Raw genomic sequence first — 18,700 nt, forward strand, 5'->3', positions numbered from 1 at the left:
TCACACCATACAACAGGTTGAAGGAAGTGTGGGCCTTTGCAGCTACTCTGCTGATGTCTCCGTTGCAACCCTCAAACACCTGGCCAGCAGCTGGAGTGAGATTCTGGCAAGGATTTCGGTATTCCACTCTAGAAAATGTCAGTCTGCTCCTATGAAGACTTCCTCCAGGAAGCACATTCCCTGATTCCCACAGCATTCAGCAGGCAGATGAGATGGCAGTTCTACTACCTACAGTGAAAACCCTTGACTAGAGGTGGCCGAGTACGGAAGCATTTGGAACAAAACTGTCTCAGAACACCAGCCTAAGCAGCTGCTTCCTGCTACCACATTTCAGGCATCCTGGGAATAGCAATACCCTGCTGCAGTGTCCCCCCTTCTTACCCTGTCCATTTTGAAGTTCCTTCCCAGCACGTTTTTCTGGTTTGAGTCCACGCCATCACAGCTGGCCAGGAACTCGGGGAGAAAGGCTGAGTAGAAGCCATCAAAGTCCACTGAGGCCATATTGTAGGTGGCAATGCCAATCTCCTCCTGCAACAGGTCATGCGACTTGTGGACAAGCACCTGAAGTAGCACGTTCACAAACTGGAACAGCATGGTTGTCCGGAAGATCTTCTGCACAGTGAGAGGAGGACACAGTTAGGAGTCTTCACACCAACAATGCTCCCACAGGAGGGACCACAGCAGCCAGCACATTGCTCCAGAGGTACAGGTTCATCAAGGGCAGACCAGGCACAGCTGCACAGGACTGCTTCAACTCTTGTGAGCACAAGAATAGTTTCTTGAGCCAAGCCAAGATCACAAGTGGCTACAATAAACTGGATTAGTATCAGCTTTAAAGTTAACAGTGAGTTTGGCCACACTTACCCTTGCACCTGACCTAAGTTTTAAGCAAAGAGCTTCATGTCCCACTCCAACTCCAGCCAGTCTGAGCCCTGCACAGTGCTTCTGAAAGCCAGGGCATGAGGCAAGCTGGCTGCAGCTAACATGACAGGCTGTCCTTCAGCTGTGACCACAGATGTGAACCTGAAGGCTCTGCTTTCACAGCCTGACCAGAAGGGCAAGACTCTGATTCCAACTTCAATCTTTTGTGAATGCAGCTCAGAGGTCTAATTAGAGGGTTTGGAGAATGGGTCCTGCGTGACACTGATGGAGACAACCACCTGGCAGTGACTTGACTGTAAGTATCAGATACCCTGCTGCAGACCCAGTGAATGCTGGAGGGACTTGGGCACAGTCCCACTGATGATCCCAATTCCTGCTTCCTCAAACTGCAGTGTCACTGTGTGCGCTATTTGCTTTCCCTCACTATCACAGGAGGGAACACATCAAGGCTTTGCTTTGACTAGAGCTGGGATCCCTCCTGTGCTTGCTGCAGTAGTATCGAGGAGGTGGCAATGTCATTGTCACCAGCACCATATCCAGCAGGATCACGGAAAGGCTGTGACATAAAAGTCCCCAAATCCTGACCTTCAGTTTCTGAGTAGTTTTAAAACAAGTCTTAGAACAGCACCTGCCTATTACCATGCACAGGGTGTACAATGGACAACCAGGACTCACCTTGTGATACAGCTTCTGCTTGGTGTTCAGCGTCTCCAAGTAGAAGAGATTCTGCTTGAACAGGTGAATGTCAGGTTGCAGGAAGGACTGGCCAAACGCCTACGAACAAAGCAGAATTGAAGGGGTTTGATGTTACAATAAGCATCAGACTTGCCAGGCAGATCATCATCATTTTCACCCTGACACCAGAACAAGCCCCTGGCGGCCTCTGTTGCTTCTTGGTGCAGCCAACAAACAAGACAGGCAGTTGCAGGGCAGGAACATGAACAACACCAGAACCCATGGACAGGTTTTGTTCTCAATCCAAGCCAAAAGACCAAAGTGACTGCACTAAATCAGAAAGACATTAGAGATGGGAGCTGGGAGGCTAACCTGGGCATTACAGAAGTAGTAAAGAGCCAAGGAGCCAAATTTGCTGGACCCTGCTGATCTTGTGTGGTTGGCCTGCACAGACTCTGTGATAAAACACCCTGAGTATCTCTGAAACGCTGCACAGGTGATGCAGGCAGATGGGGTAAGCTCTGTACAGAGACAGGCAGCAGAATCTTACCAGTTGCTGCTTCAAGGCATCACAAATGTAAAAGTTCATTTCCCCACATCAGCCATTTGTTAAATGGACAAAACCAGGCCAAGTCCCTTCAAGCCTGAGCCAGTTCTGGACTCAGATCTCTGGTGGAAAGCAGCACACAAGCTATTAATATCCTCAACATAAAACACTGGTTGTATGAAAAGCATTTACAGAACATTAAATAGGAGTTCTGTGTCAAAACAACAGGAATCATGTAGTGAAACAAGTAGTTCAGTATTTTCAACCAGCTGAAGTTAATATTAAGATTACCATGTGAATATCTCCCAAACTGAGGTACTTGGGTGGGTTTGGAAGTGTTATACTGCTACAGGTGAAAGAGTGATGCTTGGACAGCCCTCTGCCTTCTCTATTCCCCAGGCAAAAGCCTATAGGATATTAACCCATTGACCCTTCTCTACCAGATCTGATGGTACAGCGTAGAACAAGTCCATATAGACCAGAAGACATCTTGGTCTTGGGAAACTTTCCCACACTGACAGCTTGTCCTAGTGCTAACCACACACTAGTAACAGAAGTAAATGGGTCAGCATTAGTAATTTATTTTTACTGTAGGATGAGGCACGGAAAGGAACTAACTTTCCTTCCTCCCTGCCTGCTTCGCCACACAGCGAGGCACTGTGCCTTGTGAGTACATCAGCAAGACCACCCTGCAACTGTTTTCATTTCCAGCTGTTCCTGAAGGCAAGACATCACTTAAGACCCCATCCAGATCCCATCACCCACATGTTTAATGCACTGCCACAAGCAGCATATGCTCTGCTGTAGATAGAGTTCTGGACAAACACGAGAATAGCTGTTACCTGCATAATGGCACTGAACTGTGCTTCATTCTCCATCTGCTCTTCTGCTACTCCTCTTTGGACACTAGCCAGCACACTAGATTTGAAGAAGTACCGCCAGTTATGGTGGAGGACCCGGAAAAGCAGCTCAAACAACTCTGCTTTCACATCAGGAGATGAGCGCTGGGAGGAGAGGAGAGGAAACAGCTCAAAGCAGGCTCATGTGCTGGAATCCCACCATCCCTGGATCCAGCTGCTGGTGACTACCCAGAGCAGTGCTCTGAAGCCAAGGTGCCAGAGCATCAGAGCATTTCCTCCCAAGGCAGGCACAGAACTCAGCAGTTGTTTGATGATGCTAGAACACATCGCCAAGTTTTGAGTTTACCTCCAGCTTTGGGCATGTCTATAATTTTAGCCTCTCTTTTGACAATTCCTTACAAAATCCTCCACCCACACTGCTTCCAAATCCCACTGACTTGTTACCCAGTTTTCCCTGCACAGGGACTGACATTTACAGCTCTTGGAAAGCAAAAGGCTTCACTGCTCCCACACCCCCAGCAATGCCCTCCCTTCCCATCTCCCCCTTCCTCCACCTCGTGTGAGAGCAGCCTTACCTCCGCAATGATGGGGTAGACCTGCTCCATGCACAGTGAGATGACACTGGGTAGAAAAGGTTTGAATACTTGGCCTGGCTCTTGTACCACCACTTGCAGTATTTTCAGGAACTTCTCCACCACCCGACAGCCAGTGCTGCCCTCATGGAGGATGCTCTCTGCCAGCTGCTCCCTACAACAGAAACAGTCATAGCACAGGAAGCTTCACAGGGATCTGTACACTCACTGGATTTACAGGAAAGCAGATAGTGCCTCTGAACTTGTTTAATTAATACAGGCCAAGGACATGAAGCCACAGAAGGCATCTAGTTTTTGACTAAGCATTGACAGACTCCATTTCAGAATAAGAACTTAAGTGATAAGAGCTGGGGCACCCTCAGATCTTGGGTAGGAACTAAATAGGCAACATGAGAGTCCAGTTCAGCATCACACACTTCCAGAAAGCCCGTGGGAGAGCCGAGACTGTGATGGCATGTGTGATTGGTGTGCATAGGCTGGGTCACTTCAGACTCGGAAAAATTTTCCTTGGATTTAGTCCTGGGACATGACAAAAGTTTGGACACAGACCATCTGGGTTGGAAGCACTACACTCTTTAGGGTCAGGGACCTGTTGTGTGAGCCCCTTACTAAGATAGACCATCCTGAGCGATAGAAAGGAGCAACCAACACAGGACAATACCTGGTGAACATGTTTAGGAAGGTCTGTATGATCTGCTCAGTGAAAGGCACTCCCATCTGCACCCTCAGTCCTTGAAACAGAGTGAGGAAGAAGCTCAGCATCTCATCTGTCACATCTAAGGTAAGAACAGGAAAGCAAAAAGGATGTGTTAAGGTAACATTCAAATCCATCAATGAGTCTTATGTGAGATTTGCTCCAGAGAACCCCATTTACTCTTATAAATTTAGCAGGAGGACCATTAGAAACTGAAACCAACAGCCAGTACTACAGGGCTTAAAGGCTGATCATCCATTTCTGAAAACTGCCAAGGATGACCAATACAAGCAGCATCAAGCAGCTCAGACCAAATACAATACTATCAGCAAGGCCCTTAGCCTGCTCTGCCTACACAGAGTGTGTGGGGAAAGCCCTGGCCATGGTCTGGGTCAATCTTCAGTTGCTCAGCGCTTGTACAGGGTTAACAGGAAATCCACGGAAATCCAAAACAGATCTGCAGTTTGGGGAGAGTGAGGGGAGGTTGGAGGCACAATCCAGCTTTTTTTTTTTTTTTAAGGCAGGAACTGAAAAGACCCATCTAACTTGAGCAGTCATCTGCAGCACAGGGTTATGCATTAGCTGAGTAGCACCACAGCTAACTCTTCATTAGCCCCAATATGCTTTATTGAATAACAAGGGGAAGCTGAAGCTGCCCAACTCCTCCTTCACACAGCCTTTTATAGCCAATAAATAGCAACAGCATGAGGCTGCTAGCCTGTTCGGAAGACAGCAGTTACTGCAGTCACAGCATCAGCTTGCTGTCTTGGATCTGCTCTGCATTTCAACTTTGTTTTGCCTCCACATTGCCTGCTTCACTGAGAAAATCCCACCTAGTTGCAAAAGTTTTCCTGGAACATCTTGGTCTTCATGAGAGAAGCTGCTGTAGTCCTGGGCATTCAAGCTACCTTGATGTGATATAAAATGTAAATCACTGGCCAGAAGATTGCTAAGCAATAGTCCTGCTTACATCTCAGAAGCCTTTCCTTTACAAGGAAAAATAAACCCACATAAGGAGGCTGGAACTAGATGATGCCTAAGGTTCCTTCCAACCAAACCAGCGTGTGATTCTATGATAATTTGACCTAATCTGACGAGATCTTCTCCTCTTTGTCTTCAAGGGTCTGGAGAAAATTTAAGTGGCAAACATTGCCAGAGAGGGTATTCTAAAGCATTTTTATGTGCTCAGGATCAGCTCCATTTTGTTCCACTGCTGAACACAGCACAAGGCACCTCCATCTTCTGGAAGTGTGACAATCCTTCATGCCTGTATCCTAGCTGGCAGAGATCTCCCTTTCCTGTTCCAGTCCAGTCCAGCCCACCAGAAGTACAGCCTCTCTTTACACTTAGGCACAGCAAGCCCACACACTTCACACAAACGCCACCACAATTCTATGCTGATGGACTCTGGGTGTCATCAGGTCATGAAACTACTCACAGCATTAAAACCTGTCCTATGGTTATACCTGACTGATGAATGAAAGCTGGGAAGAGGGCTAGTGAGACCTGCACGGATTCTTGCAGCGACTGATAACAGATCTGTCGAGACTTGGTGGATTCTCCAGAGATACTTTCTACAATATCTTCTAAAACGCTGAGTGTCTGATGGATGATCACTTTGGCTGCAAAATAAGAGAGGTGATACTTCCTGCATGTGTCGACACTACTTAAGAGGCAAGAAATGAAGTTCACACACAGAGTAACTAAAAAAACCTACAAGGCAGCATATACACCAAATCCAGGCAGGAGTCAAAGATGTTTCCAAGTGCATGTTCATGTTTTAGATGGGTTTAATTTGGTCACTGTGGCTACTTGCTTTCTGTTATGCAGGTTTACTGCTCTACAGATGCAGCCACTGCTCAGCTACTCGGGTGCAGAGGCTGAGGGGAGCTGTAAAATGTTATTCCCAATAAGCTAATCCTACAGAAACAGTAACCAAGTAAAACACAGCACATTATGACAGCCAAATATGCTGCAGATTTCTATTTCTGAAGTAACAACTGGAGTGATACACAATCACCATAAACTAACCCAAATGCTGGGAGATCTTAACTGGCTCAGTTCCTCCCATGTGAGCAGTCTCTTATACCCTTCTTGTGCGAAGCAAACCCCTGCCATGCTCCCTCTCCGCACAGAGCTGAGTGGCACACCACGTGTGGCAGAAGCTGGCACACTGCATACTTACAGACAATATTTTTAAAGTGATTCTCAAAAAAAAAAAAACAAAACCCACAAAAAAAAAACAAACAAAAAACTCCCAGACACCCCCAAAAGCAGTCCCAAAATATACACAGAAACTTCCCAGAGGTCCCTGGACCAAATCAATTTAGGGCTCTCCTTTTTCTACACTTCTTCCCAAGTCTGGAATCAGTTCTTATTTCCTCCCTTAAGTTTTTATAACCATAATCTTCATTTAATGCTGCTTCCAGCCAATGTTTTGAATACTACAGTGTTCTAGCATTAGGCTGTGAAATATTCTTAATGTAACCACTGCTATTGGAAGTATTATCAACATATTTGACCCCACCTTCTGTGCACGACTGAGGAAGACAGTACTTTGATGGAAGAGTTTATAGGCAAACTGGGGTGAGAGTGCCCTTTACACACCCTACAGGAGAAGAGTCTCTAAAGAAATTAAAAAAATACAAATCCCTCCTTTCCTGTCCTCCTCATACACTAAACACAGTTTCTCAGGCAAAATAATTGTTGGGAAAATCAGCTTAATGTCACCTGTCAGCAGTTTGCAGTACAGGTGTCAGAAGACAGCACACAAGACGTGGTACTTACTGTCCTCCAGCTGCACTTTCCTCTGTGGCAAGATGGCATTGGATTTGAGCTGGCGGTATTCCCTCGTGAGGGCAGAGATGAGGCTGGCGTGGTTGGTGGAGCGAACTGCCCACTGCTGCTCACTCTCTGGAAGGTTTGGCCAGGGCAGCAACAAGACATTTGACAGTGCTCTGCACACCAGCACCTGGGCCTAGAAGTGATTAGATATTAAGCAAAGAGACAAAGTTTGACCCTTTTTGCAATGCATTTTTTGCTAGAGCACAGACACAGAGCAAAGGGACATTTTCTATTTCTCCATCTGGAGAAGAGAAGGCTCAGGGAGGACACTATCACTCTCTACAACTACCTGAAAGGAGGTTGTAGTGAGGTGGGGGTTGGTCTCTTCTCCCAAGTAACAAGCAATAGGACAAGAGGAAATGGCCTCAAGCTGCACAAGGGGAAGTTTAGACCGGATATTAGGAGCAATTGCTTCCCCAGAGGGTGGTCAGACATTGGAACAGGCTGCCCAGGGCAGTGGTGGAGTTACCAACCCTGGAAGTGTTTGCAAACGTGTAGATGAGGCCCTTAGTGACATGGTTTAGTGATGGCCTTGGTAGTGCTCAGAAACGGTTGGACTTGATCTTAAAGGTCTTTTCCAACCTGGTCGATTCCACGATTCTACCAGCAGTGCTCACTATTGAAGCAAATAGTTCAACAGCAGAAGCCTAAGTGAAAACTAGCAGCTCCGCAAGGTACACACAATACAACCACATCCCAGCCTCCACTGTGGCTTTTCAGTACTTCTGCAACATAAATACTAACTTGGAGTGAGGTATGTGGAATGCTAATAAAAGTTTCACAGAAAACCTTTTTTGTGTTAGAATCAATGTGCCTCTACTGTAAAGAGAATGCCGCATCAGGGACTGTGTCTTATGTCAACAAGTGAGGAAGGAATAAGATCTAAGGGGTGCAATTATGATTTTTCCTTATTCTGTTGCTTGAAATAGATCATTACTAACAAACTGTATCACTGTGATGCCTGCATAGCCACAGGACAGAGATAACTACTGCCCCTGCTCTTTATTTTTGAGGTTATACCTTACTAAAGCATGAGCTGAGGCACAGCTTCTCAAGGAAACCTCCTCTACACACTTCATGCTTCAGACAATCACCTTATCAGGAAGCTGCTGAGCAGAAGTGTCTGTGATCCTGTTGAACACCTTCTGTACTGCTGGGATGCTGATCAAGAACACTGGTCGCACTGTGGTGGCTAAAGAGACTAGCAGGTGGCACGCAGACAGCAGCAGCTTTTCCTGCACCTGAAAGAGAGGGTGGTCAGGCTGCCCAGTAACACCAGCATGTGACACACCACTGGTGTCAGACAGCACACTGAGCTGCCACTGACAGCTTTTCACAAGCAAGACTGTTTAATAATATTTATTTGCCAATTAGAGCACAGACCAGTTCCCTTAATAGTGTGGAAGAGAGATTTCCCTGCATCAAGCCGTAATTAGGCTGAATTTATATGCCTGTAAGTTGCTTATCTCATATTAGCCTGATCTACAGTGCTACCTAGAACTCCTCTTGGTCTCTTATCCCTGACAGACATCATGCCCCATCCCTGGCAGTGTTCAAGGCCAGGTTGGACGGGTCTTGGAGCAACCTGCTCTAGTGGAAGGTGTCCCTGCTCATGGCAGGGGGTTGGAACTGGATGAGCTTTAAGGTCCCTTCCAACCCAAACCATTCTGTAACTCTTTCAGAATGATTCACATCAGGAACGCAGCATGGTCCAGAGCAGCCCGTTAAACACCTGAACACAACAGCTCTGCCCCTTGAAAGTCTCCTTGAAGTCTCTAGGGGAAGCCTTGCCTCAGCCCAGAGCTGATAAAGGTACCTTTGAGCTGATGAGGGGTGTGATAGCCTCCAGAGTGGTGGAGACGAGCGAGATGAACTGCTCTGGGTTCTGGCGGTGAACTTCACTGTAGAACTGTGCCAGCCAGTGTGCATAGGCCTGCAGTGCTGCCAGGGACTGAGCGTGCCTGTGGAGGAGCAAAGCAAGGGTAAGATACATACATGGGATAAAAGGCACATGTCCTCCAGGACAGCTGCAGAAGGGCCCACGTCCTGAGCATGGGGGATAGTTCTGACAGCACATGGCAAAAGAATATTGATATTTTCAGACAAAGCTGGCAGCCTCTTCTTTAAAAATCACTTACTACCATATTTTGTCTCAGAACCTGCATATTCAAGGCATATTTAAACATGTGCTGAAACTGGACTGACCCACTGAGCAATAATATTAAATCAAAAGGTCAAATCATAATTATATTTGATAAGGTCAAATTCTAATCAACTGGTAGGTTGGACATAACCATACTTCACAACTACACTTTTGACACAAGGCCATATTAAGATTTTTGAGTCAGGACTTCTCCCTGGGAGTATACAGAGGAAACCCCCTCACTAACAGATCATGGTAAAAAACCTCGCATATTATTTTAAACTGGAAAACGAAAAAGACTATTAAAAGAACATTATCTGCACAAAAGTCAGTGCTAGTAACTTGGGATTATTAGGAGAAATCCAGGGAGCTACATGATGAAGTCTCAAGGGGGTTTTCAAGAAGCTCCTGTACAGGCAATTGCAAACTAGAACAAGCACCTGACGTGTTCAGAAGGACAACCTTAAATTCTGCTCACGAACACCAGCTGCCAGGGAACAGATTTGTACTACACAGCCTGAGGAGTAGAAGGGCTTTGAAAGGCTGTCAGAATGGGGCTCTATTACTAGCAGCATCAGTTTCACACTTAATGTCAACTTTGAGCTTGAAGGTATTCTTTTGTTTCAGGAATGACCTGCATAGCTGGAAGGCACATGTTTGTCTTAGAAGCTAAGGACTCAAAACCCTGTACTAGGAAAAATATTTCACCTGAGCCACAGATCTGACTTTAGTAGCAAAAAATCCATACAGTGGAACTACACACAGACAGTGGATCAATTTCTTAAAACACCACTATTATAACACTTATTTTATCATTTAATTACACTCTAAAAGAATTACACTTTAAAAGCCATTAATACAGGGCAGAATAACAGTTTTAGAGCTAATGGGTATTTTTACTTCTCATCACAAATATATTTTTCTTTAAATAACCTGAGTACATCCATTTGCGGATGTACCATCCCATGTAGGTACCAAGTTTGGATCCAACCATTTGCAGTGTCTATCTCATACTCACACATCGATAAGGTCAGGTTTCAGTACAGATGGTACTGCAGTTTCAATGTTGTACAGTTTAATCTGGGATCCGTACAGCGTCACTTTTACCAACCTGGAAGTGAACACACACGGCAGTGTGAGATGGATATACACATGTACAAATCTGCTTTAACATCTATCTGAATGCAGCTCTTTGCGAGTCTGTGTCAATATCTAGCTAATACGTAGACAAAGCTTAAACCATTTAGTTGAAAATAATTTAGACCCTATTTCACTATTTGCAGTAAAATGGAACAAATACAATGTTCCTGCACGGAAATGAAAAAACATAACCAATGCACTCGTGTAAAGCCCTGAAGGTCTGTAATTTCAACTGTGTGATAATTAAGTTTCTTGGAAGGAAAGAACGGAATGATGCCTGCCTTTTGGTTTTCACATATATTTTCACAGAATTAATGGAATGGTTTGGGTTGGAAGGGACCTTAAAGCTCATTCAGTTCCCACCCCTTGCGATGGGCAGGAACCCCTTTCACTAGACCAGGTTGCTCCAAGCCCTGTCCAACCTGGCCTTGAACACTGCCAGGGATGGAGCATTTCACTTTCCACTTAAGGCATTTTGGTGAGTTAGCTTTGAGAGATACAATTCTGAAGTAATCAAAATCTACATCTCATTTAATTGCATCACACATGCAGATGCTGGAAAACAAGTACTTACATCTTTCATGTGACTGATTTTATTTAATCCCTCCTATTAGTTCTTTCATTAAAGATTTAGAAAGCTACCTGGGAAACATAGCACTGATGAATGTAACAAGATTCTGGCCACTGAGTACTTCATATCTCGTTTCAATCATAACAAGGGGAGGCAGAAAGAAACCTTGGTTTTCGCATCACTGCAGTGGTAGCAATTGCTCCTTGTACCAATGAAAGGACAGCAAAACCCAAAATGCATTCCTACCTCTCCACCACTGTCAGAGCATCATTGAACCTGGCAGCAAACACATCCCCAATGAAGTACTCTGCTAAGCGCCCGACAGCCTGCAGCAAGGAGCTCAGGTCCCTTAAGGAGCAGTGCAAGCGGCGGCAATCATTTTCTGCAGTGATGTTCAGCCTGTGACCTGAAATGACAGGAATGTTCATTAGCAATGAAGCCAACAGACCTCAGTGTCAATAACTGCTTGTGCTAACAGCCACTGACTAAGAGCCTAACAGTCTGAAAACTCAGACTTCAAAAACCTTGTGCAAGAAAGTCATAAGGGTATGTGTTCTAATAAATACAGCTCTTTGGGCTGGGAAACCTAATTACAGAGCTACAGGAAATGCAAAGTTTATTCTAATTACATTACAAGCATTCTTCTTCAATTAGCTCGCCAGCAGGTCACAGTTCACATTACAGCACTACGCAATACTCAAACTGGGCAAGACAAGCTCAACTCTTCTGACTACCACACTTTGAATTCCAATTTAAAGGCTGAAACAGGTTACCAAGTATTTCAGCCTTTCATACATTTATTTTATTCTATTTGTTTTCATACCTACAGAAACAGGAGCCTTTCTGTGTATCGGTTGACATGGAAAGCCACCCCAGCTCTGCAGAGAAGGTCATTACCCAAACTCCCTCTCCTGGCCAGAGGGTTAGAAGTGTTCCAACAGCACAGACACATTTCTAACAATAGCGTTTGCCACTATGTGAAATGTGGTTCATTACTTTCATATTTCTCATGTAAGAAACATATCCATAACTAGATTTGCCAGTCTTATCACTTATGCAATCATCCTACCACTCAGTTGTACATATACCGGGTCTCCAAACACTCCAGACCTTTAACTAAAAAGGCAAACGTGTTCTGCAACACCAGATTTCCATGTAGACAGTACTGAAATACAAGAGATTCCTTTGCTGGTCATATCAGAAAACTTACATATAACCTCAGCTACAATGTTTCCTCACGCAGATCTCACTACTATCACTTTCCTTATTTCTCAGGAAGGAGCAATAAAGCTACACTCATGCTTTATATTCACTTGAGAGCACTGGTGTCTTTGTAAAATACTTTATACATGAAGGGTCCTGAAATGCCAGCTAGATAAGAAACTACTACTACATCCTAAATAGTTCATCTTCTCATTTACTCACAATAGTTTTAATTCAAGCCTAAATAAAAATACTCCTATGGTGGACAACTTCACACCAGATTTGAGCCCCAAGCAAATGGGAGCACAACCTTTCTTGAAATAAGTTTAAGGGGAGGGAAAAGGTCATCCATCCATGTTACTGTAGCATTTGATGCTGCATACCTGTTTTTAACAAGAAAATAAATCACATTATTAGATGTCTGCTACTGTAGTTTACTGAGCCATTAGACTATGAACACCATACATGTGTTCAGATCCTCAATGGAACATGGAAGAAGCAACACCAAAGCAGGTCTAGATGGCTTTTGCAATCACTTATTCAAAGAGTGAGGATCACAATGGTTATTACCTGTCCCTGAAGTGACCACAAACTGCTGGAGTCCCAGGTACACTTCCAAGTTATCCTGCAGAACTGGAAACTAGAAGAGACAAGAGAGCAATTTTGGGGCTTGGCAGACAGTTAACATCCAACTACTGATTACACAGTGCACAGTTTTCTTAATTTTCCCCAGTGCTTTCAAAAAGATATTTGGAGAAAAGGCAAGTTGCTAGGCTCTGGCCTGATCCTGCATGACACAGCTTCTCAGGTCTTGATAGCTGTCATGAAAGCCATCAAGATCACCACCCTGAAGGCACTTCTCTGTGGTAGCTCTTCCTTTCCCACAAATACCAGCAATCAGCCTAAAAAGATAATGGTCTGACAAGTGTAAGTGATGGCACAGCATGCCCCACTATGAATATACAGATGGATGTATAACCCAGACCAAACACAGCAGAGGAAAGGCAGAACTTGGAGCACAGGATGCTTGTGCTGCAACCATCTCACCTCTAAGTATCAGCTCCTCAAAATGCAGCTAAGCAAAATTCTGTTCAACCAAAGAAATTCCCAAGCAGAGCACCTCTACAGCAGTGCAGAAGGGAAGTACTGCAGCAGGCAAGCTGCAGGTTGCATTAGGAGAGCTCCAGGCAGAAAACAAGGAAGCACCCACCACAGTCCTCATGCATCCTGGTCTGCGAACAGATGGCAGGACTGCAAACAGCAAATATGCCTGATCCTGGTAATACTTCAGCTGAGCAACAGGTTACACTATCAGGGGCAAGTGTATTGTGCACACAGACTAGAAAGCCTTGTAAGCAGCTTTCAGCCAGCCAAGGTACCTCAGTGATCTGAATTAAGAGATTATTTGTGCCGTACCTGAATGCTTTTGTATCCATACAGGACAAAATTGCACACAAACTTTTTCCTTGTAGACAACCCATCAGAAAGATTATTTTTCTAACCTTTTCAGTCTATTGGCAGAAGTCACCACATATGAGGTGGTTGGTTTTACGGAAGTTCCCTCATCCATGCGCAGGAGCCACAGCCTTTCATTGTCCAGCATGGGACAGAGTAACAGCAGTTGCTGTATGTTGTTTTAATTATTTGCTACTGACACACCAGCCACTGTATCCAACAGTACTGCAGAGCACCATGAGAAGCACCTGAAACTGCTTAAGCATCTCCCAGTTTATCCAGTATACAAGAGTGATCTAATGCAGGGCTCAAGAAAGCACTCACCATCAAGTTTCTAACATGCTGTGCCTAAGTAACAGTGGAGAGTCTTTATATAACTGCAGGAGATCTATTTAAAAAACCCAGAGATAGTCTTCCTCATGTTAATGTGTTACTTTAAGGAAGCCACATGCTCTTCACCATATGACCCATATGCTCAGTGAAACAGCTGCTCCTCTGTCTGCCTCTTGCAGACTGATGCCGTGTGCCACGCTGCAGAGCAACTTCTACTTTCACACGAGGGCTGTTACATTCACTACTTCAGAGTTTCTAGTAATAGTGCTTATCTCAGCCAGAATGGTTCTTAAATAAAAATATCAATTAAAAGTAGTTCAAGTCAGGCATCTTCTGCCTCTGTGGCAGCTTCATTTCCTCTGCTTCTTGAGAATGTGGTTCAGAGGTCCAGGTACACAGTATCTCCAGGAGAATTAACAGGCTTGCTTTGAGATCCTACTGCTACTACTTGTCTCTCCTCTCAACCAGCAAGGCAGCACTGACTACTCTGAATGTTGACTCTACTGGCTTACAGCCTCAAGATTTCCTCCTCAAATCCCACTATAATGCTACAAACCCCAATAGCTTTTACACCACCAGTTCTAGCAAGAGCAGTGGCACTAGCTGGAGAGAAGCACTTCTCTGTGTTTATCAGATATAATTCCCAACTGTCTAAGACACTCTCTTCAGCATTTATATCTAGCCTTTTGTTTAAATGAAGATTCTGCTCTCCTTAAGACCCATCTGCCTAACTCACAGTGCTGCCTCCTAATATAAAGACCAAGAGAAACACCAGTGAAGGATTGCTGCCAAATGTTTACACTTCAAGAGATGGGAATTTCTAAAGAGCTTAGTGTCCAGCAAGTAGGACTCAGATGCTCACTGAAGTACTCTCTTCAGAATACACCAAGAAATCTGACAAAGCCAAACCACAAGGTTTTTTTCTTCCGTTTCTGGCCTCCTCTTGCCAAGGTTTTACATCCAAACCCGAATTTCACTCCCATCTTTGGCACCGTGGCTTCTATCAAACAGCTTGCAACAAACTCCAGCAGTTGGTGCTCATTTCACATTGTACTTTTGGACTGGATAACAACTTACTAGTGTGGAGAAGGCATGAGTTGGCAAGAGCTCCATGACTTTTGCAACCACTTCCAAGCTCTGGCGCAAGTACCGCTGCCACTCGGTCTGCTGCTACGGGAAGAAACACCAAGGTAAGCACAGCACATCCAGAGGGAAACAGCTTCTTGCAGACTAGTAGGTCTTAACTGATGCTTGGGACTATCCAGCTCCTTTCCAGAGCTTGGCTTTTGCAGACACCCAGATGTTGAAGAGATACTGCTCTTGTGATTTTCACATGCCACTAGGTATCTGGTGAAGAACAGTTTTGTCAAGCCAGGCTTTGAGCATGAGGGCATATGTTTCCCTAGAGTGATAAGGTATACGAGCATTCACTCCCAAAGCACAGGCACTGTTCAGATGACAAGCATCCATTATGCAGAACAACCTCTCTCAACCATTTTAGAGACCTGTTCCACTTTTAGATTTATCAGTACTGAAATGATGTTTACCAATACCGACTTAGTAGAAATATCATAGAATCCCAGACTGGTTTGGGTTAAAGGGACCTTAAAGCTCATCCAGTTCCAATCCCCTGCAATGGGCAGGGACACCTTCCACGGGACCAGGTCGCTCCAAGCCCCTGTGTCCAACCTGGCCTTGAACACTGCCAGGGATGGGGCAGCCACAGCTTCTCTGGGCAACCTGTGTCAGCACCTCAGCACCCTCACAGGGAAGAGCTTCTGCCTAAGAGCTCAGCTCAATCTCCCCTCTGGCAGGTTAAAGCCATTCCCCCTTGTCCTGTCCCTACAGGCCCTTGTCCAAAGCCCCTCTCCAGGTTTCCTGTAGCCCCTTTAGGCACTGGGAGCTGCTCTAAGGTCTCCCCTTAAGGAGCCTTCTCTTCTCCAGGCTGAACCAGCCCAGCTCTCTCAGCTTGTCTCCAGAGTAGAGCTGCTCCAGCTTAAAGCTTTTGCATCAGAGATAGTTCAGCACGTAATTTCCAAAACAATCATATGTGGACACCTAATGCCTCTGAGAATCAGAACATAAGTATCTATATCCCCTCCTGCCCCAAAGAACTTAAAAGAAGTTAAAAACAAATGTCGTATCTTTTCAGTGTGACTTTAAATACATTTTCGTCAAAGGCATTTCATGCTGCTTTAAACCTCAAACCCCACACAGAATGAAGAAGCAGCTGTCTAGCTTGTACTCCAAAGCACAAGGTCTGGGAATGACATTCCAGGTATTACCAGTGCAAGAGTTAGTATCTGGACCTGTAGTTGTCCTTGTTCAACTCTGCTCCTTACATCATCATCCAGTGTCTCGTCATCCAGCTCCTCCAGCTGTGCCTGGTTATACCTGAACTGGATTCGATTCAACACCTCTGTCAGTAACAGAACCAAAGCATCTTCGTACCTATGACCACAGAGAAAGAGAGCAAGGGTTTGATAAAACAATTCTGCAGAAGTGCTGTGCCGCAGCCCTTCCAGCAAAGAAGATACATCACACAGATGACAGTTTCAAGTGCGCCACTGCGAAGAGCCTGCAGCACAGCTTTAGAGGTCTGTTGAGGAAACACCAAGTAGATCCTAGGATTAAAAGTATCGTGTCATTTCAGGTCACACACTACCTGCAAGGAAAGATGTTGGTAATATCCAATATCCCACTACCTCTGAAAGTGAAAGGGAGAACTGTTAGCAACAGAAGCAGCCTACACATTCAAAACAGGAAAGGTAGGAGTTGTTGGCCAGGAATAACAGCAGATGTGCATGAACAGGAGGCACCAAGAGCTACTTGTTGATTAAACTGCTCCTCAGCAGTCCATCTGATGCTCTACTTTTGTGCAGTGAACAAGAAACATCTGAAACAGGGCAGTTATTGCTGCATACCTTAAAAGGGGGACTCCCCTGAGGCTATTTGTTCTGCTATCCTCTTTCTCTACACTGTTAGCCAAAGAATTCAGGCCCTTGTCCTCCAAAACAAAGCCAGCCCTTTAACTACTTGTACTGTAACACTAAAGGCATGCCACTGAAAGATGCCTTTTCATGTCTCGGAGGTAGGAAGCTGGTACAGAGCACAGAAAACCCTCCTCACTGATCACCTAAGAATAATGCTAAGCTGCAAAATCAGCATAGAACGACCTGAGCATGCAGTTATTCCTGATGACACAGCACCAAAGTTTAGGGCTTTCAAGTGGGGCTGATTTGATTGTTTAAAAAGCCTCCTTTCTCCCTTCTCAGCTGGGGTGCTGTGTAAGGTCATGCTCTTATCTAGGTGAGATCAGGCTGGAAAATTAGGCATTGGGATACACTACCAGAGATTCAGAGCATCACGCAATCCAAGTGTCAGCCTAGTCATCTGAAGCAACTGATAGCTCTCTGTGCAAGGAGGCTGAGCTACCATCTTTTCTTGTAATCAGATGACATAACTCTGGATTTAGCAATGTATCCAGTAGTAAAAGTTGCAGTATGTACAAAATGCAGAGTTTGTCAAGCACGGAACAGGAAACTTCATCTGTGCTCCTGCGGTGTAACCACTCCCAGGCTGTCAAAGTGCAGCACTCACCCGCCTGAGCGCATGCAGGAAGCTGTTGGTGTCAGTGCTGTCACCAAGGACAGAGCAGTGTAAGTTTCAACCACTTATGTGCTTTTTAATCTGTTTTATAGTCTGACACATCTCCTAGAGACAGCTATTATATGTTCCCATATTCTCCATCACAAACTGTTTGACACAAGCACATTAGCCAGGTGAAGAGAAGCAGAACGCCAAGGCAGAGTTCAACAGCATTAGGCAGAGAGTAGCAAATTAGGAACAAATTATAACAAAGTTCAAGTGCAAATACCTTCTACTTGAGAAATTAAAACCCCTCAGTTCCCATGCTGAAAGGAAGAGTACTGTCTGGTGTAAGCCTGCTCCACATTTGTTCTTTGTGGTTATGATGCCAGGCTGCCTTTCAAAAACCAACCACTTACATTAAGTGTGCTCGAGGGAAAGCAGCTTCATTCTGCACTTAACACAGCACAAGCCACGGCACTTCTAAGCCTCCAAAACTTAAACAAGGTACCAGTGTATTCCCCAGATTTTTAAAAATGGAAGCAAAGGGACTCTTATCCAAAGAGAGACACCCATTTCAGGATACAGCATCTACCACTGTTGCAACTGATGCACACAACCAGCATCACAGATAAGCAACAGGAACCTCTAACTTCCAAACACAGTCTCATCAACAGAAACACATTCTCCATTTCAACAAGAATTTTAAAATCCTAATATTATTTTTCCTAATTCTTAAATTATTTGTATGAGCTGTGTGAACATTTACCAGGCAACTGACTCTGAATATGTGCTAAAGCATGCTCCAGAATTTGCTAACATGTGTTACAGTTCTATTTTAGGCCACAAAGCTTTTTTCATCTGGCTGCCAAGTTCACACACAACGTATGTGACAGTTTTCTACCCTAATCTGCTCAGTTTAAATTCTTTTGAGTAAGTGTGAAACACTGAAATCTACACTTCTTATACTTCACAATTTTAGAAGAACAGGCCTGACCACACATGAAGCTGGAGTAAGCAACAGCTTATTTCTCACAGTCCTGCCATGGTGACCATGAAGGCTCTTTGAGCTGTCACATCCTGAGAGCTTCCCCACTGCTCACCTGTTGAGTACTGCTTCTTTGTCTGCCAGACGACTTTTGATTTTGCTAGTCAGGTAGTCCAAGAAGAGC

General features: G+C 44.8%; 1 protein-coding gene across 1 annotated transcript in view; it reads right to left on the reverse strand.

Moving 5' to 3' along the window:
• XPO6 (exportin 6) overlaps positions 1-18,700 on the reverse strand; it is a 37,591-nt gene that overhangs the window by 666 nt on the left and 18,225 nt on the right. The window contains exons 8-22 of the mRNA XM_010023353.1: positions 18,632-18,700; positions 16,283-16,391; positions 15,018-15,110; positions 12,723-12,792; positions 11,196-11,355; positions 10,257-10,349; positions 8,912-9,056; positions 8,190-8,336; positions 7,039-7,228; positions 5,718-5,873; positions 4,219-4,333; positions 3,540-3,711; positions 2,947-3,108; positions 1,558-1,656; positions 382-612 (exon numbers count right to left, since the gene is read on the reverse strand). The exon at positions 18,632-18,700 is cut by the window's right edge and continues 65 nt beyond it. Of these exons, the coding sequence (XP_010021655.1) occupies positions 382-612; positions 1,558-1,656; positions 2,947-3,108; positions 3,540-3,711; positions 4,219-4,333; positions 5,718-5,873; positions 7,039-7,228; positions 8,190-8,336; positions 8,912-9,056; positions 10,257-10,349; positions 11,196-11,355; positions 12,723-12,792; positions 15,018-15,110; positions 16,283-16,391; positions 18,632-18,700 (2,011 nt within the window). The remainder of the gene's footprint in view (positions 1-381; positions 613-1,557; positions 1,657-2,946; positions 3,109-3,539; positions 3,712-4,218; positions 4,334-5,717; positions 5,874-7,038; positions 7,229-8,189; positions 8,337-8,911; positions 9,057-10,256; positions 10,350-11,195; positions 11,356-12,722; positions 12,793-15,017; positions 15,111-16,282; positions 16,392-18,631) is intronic.

This window comes from Nestor notabilis, unplaced genomic scaffold, assembly GCF_000696875.1.
Source record: "Nestor notabilis isolate BGI_N333 unplaced genomic scaffold, ASM69687v1 scaffold25331, whole genome shotgun sequence".
Classification (NCBI taxonomy): Eukaryota; Metazoa; Chordata; class Aves; order Psittaciformes; family Psittacidae; genus Nestor; species Nestor notabilis.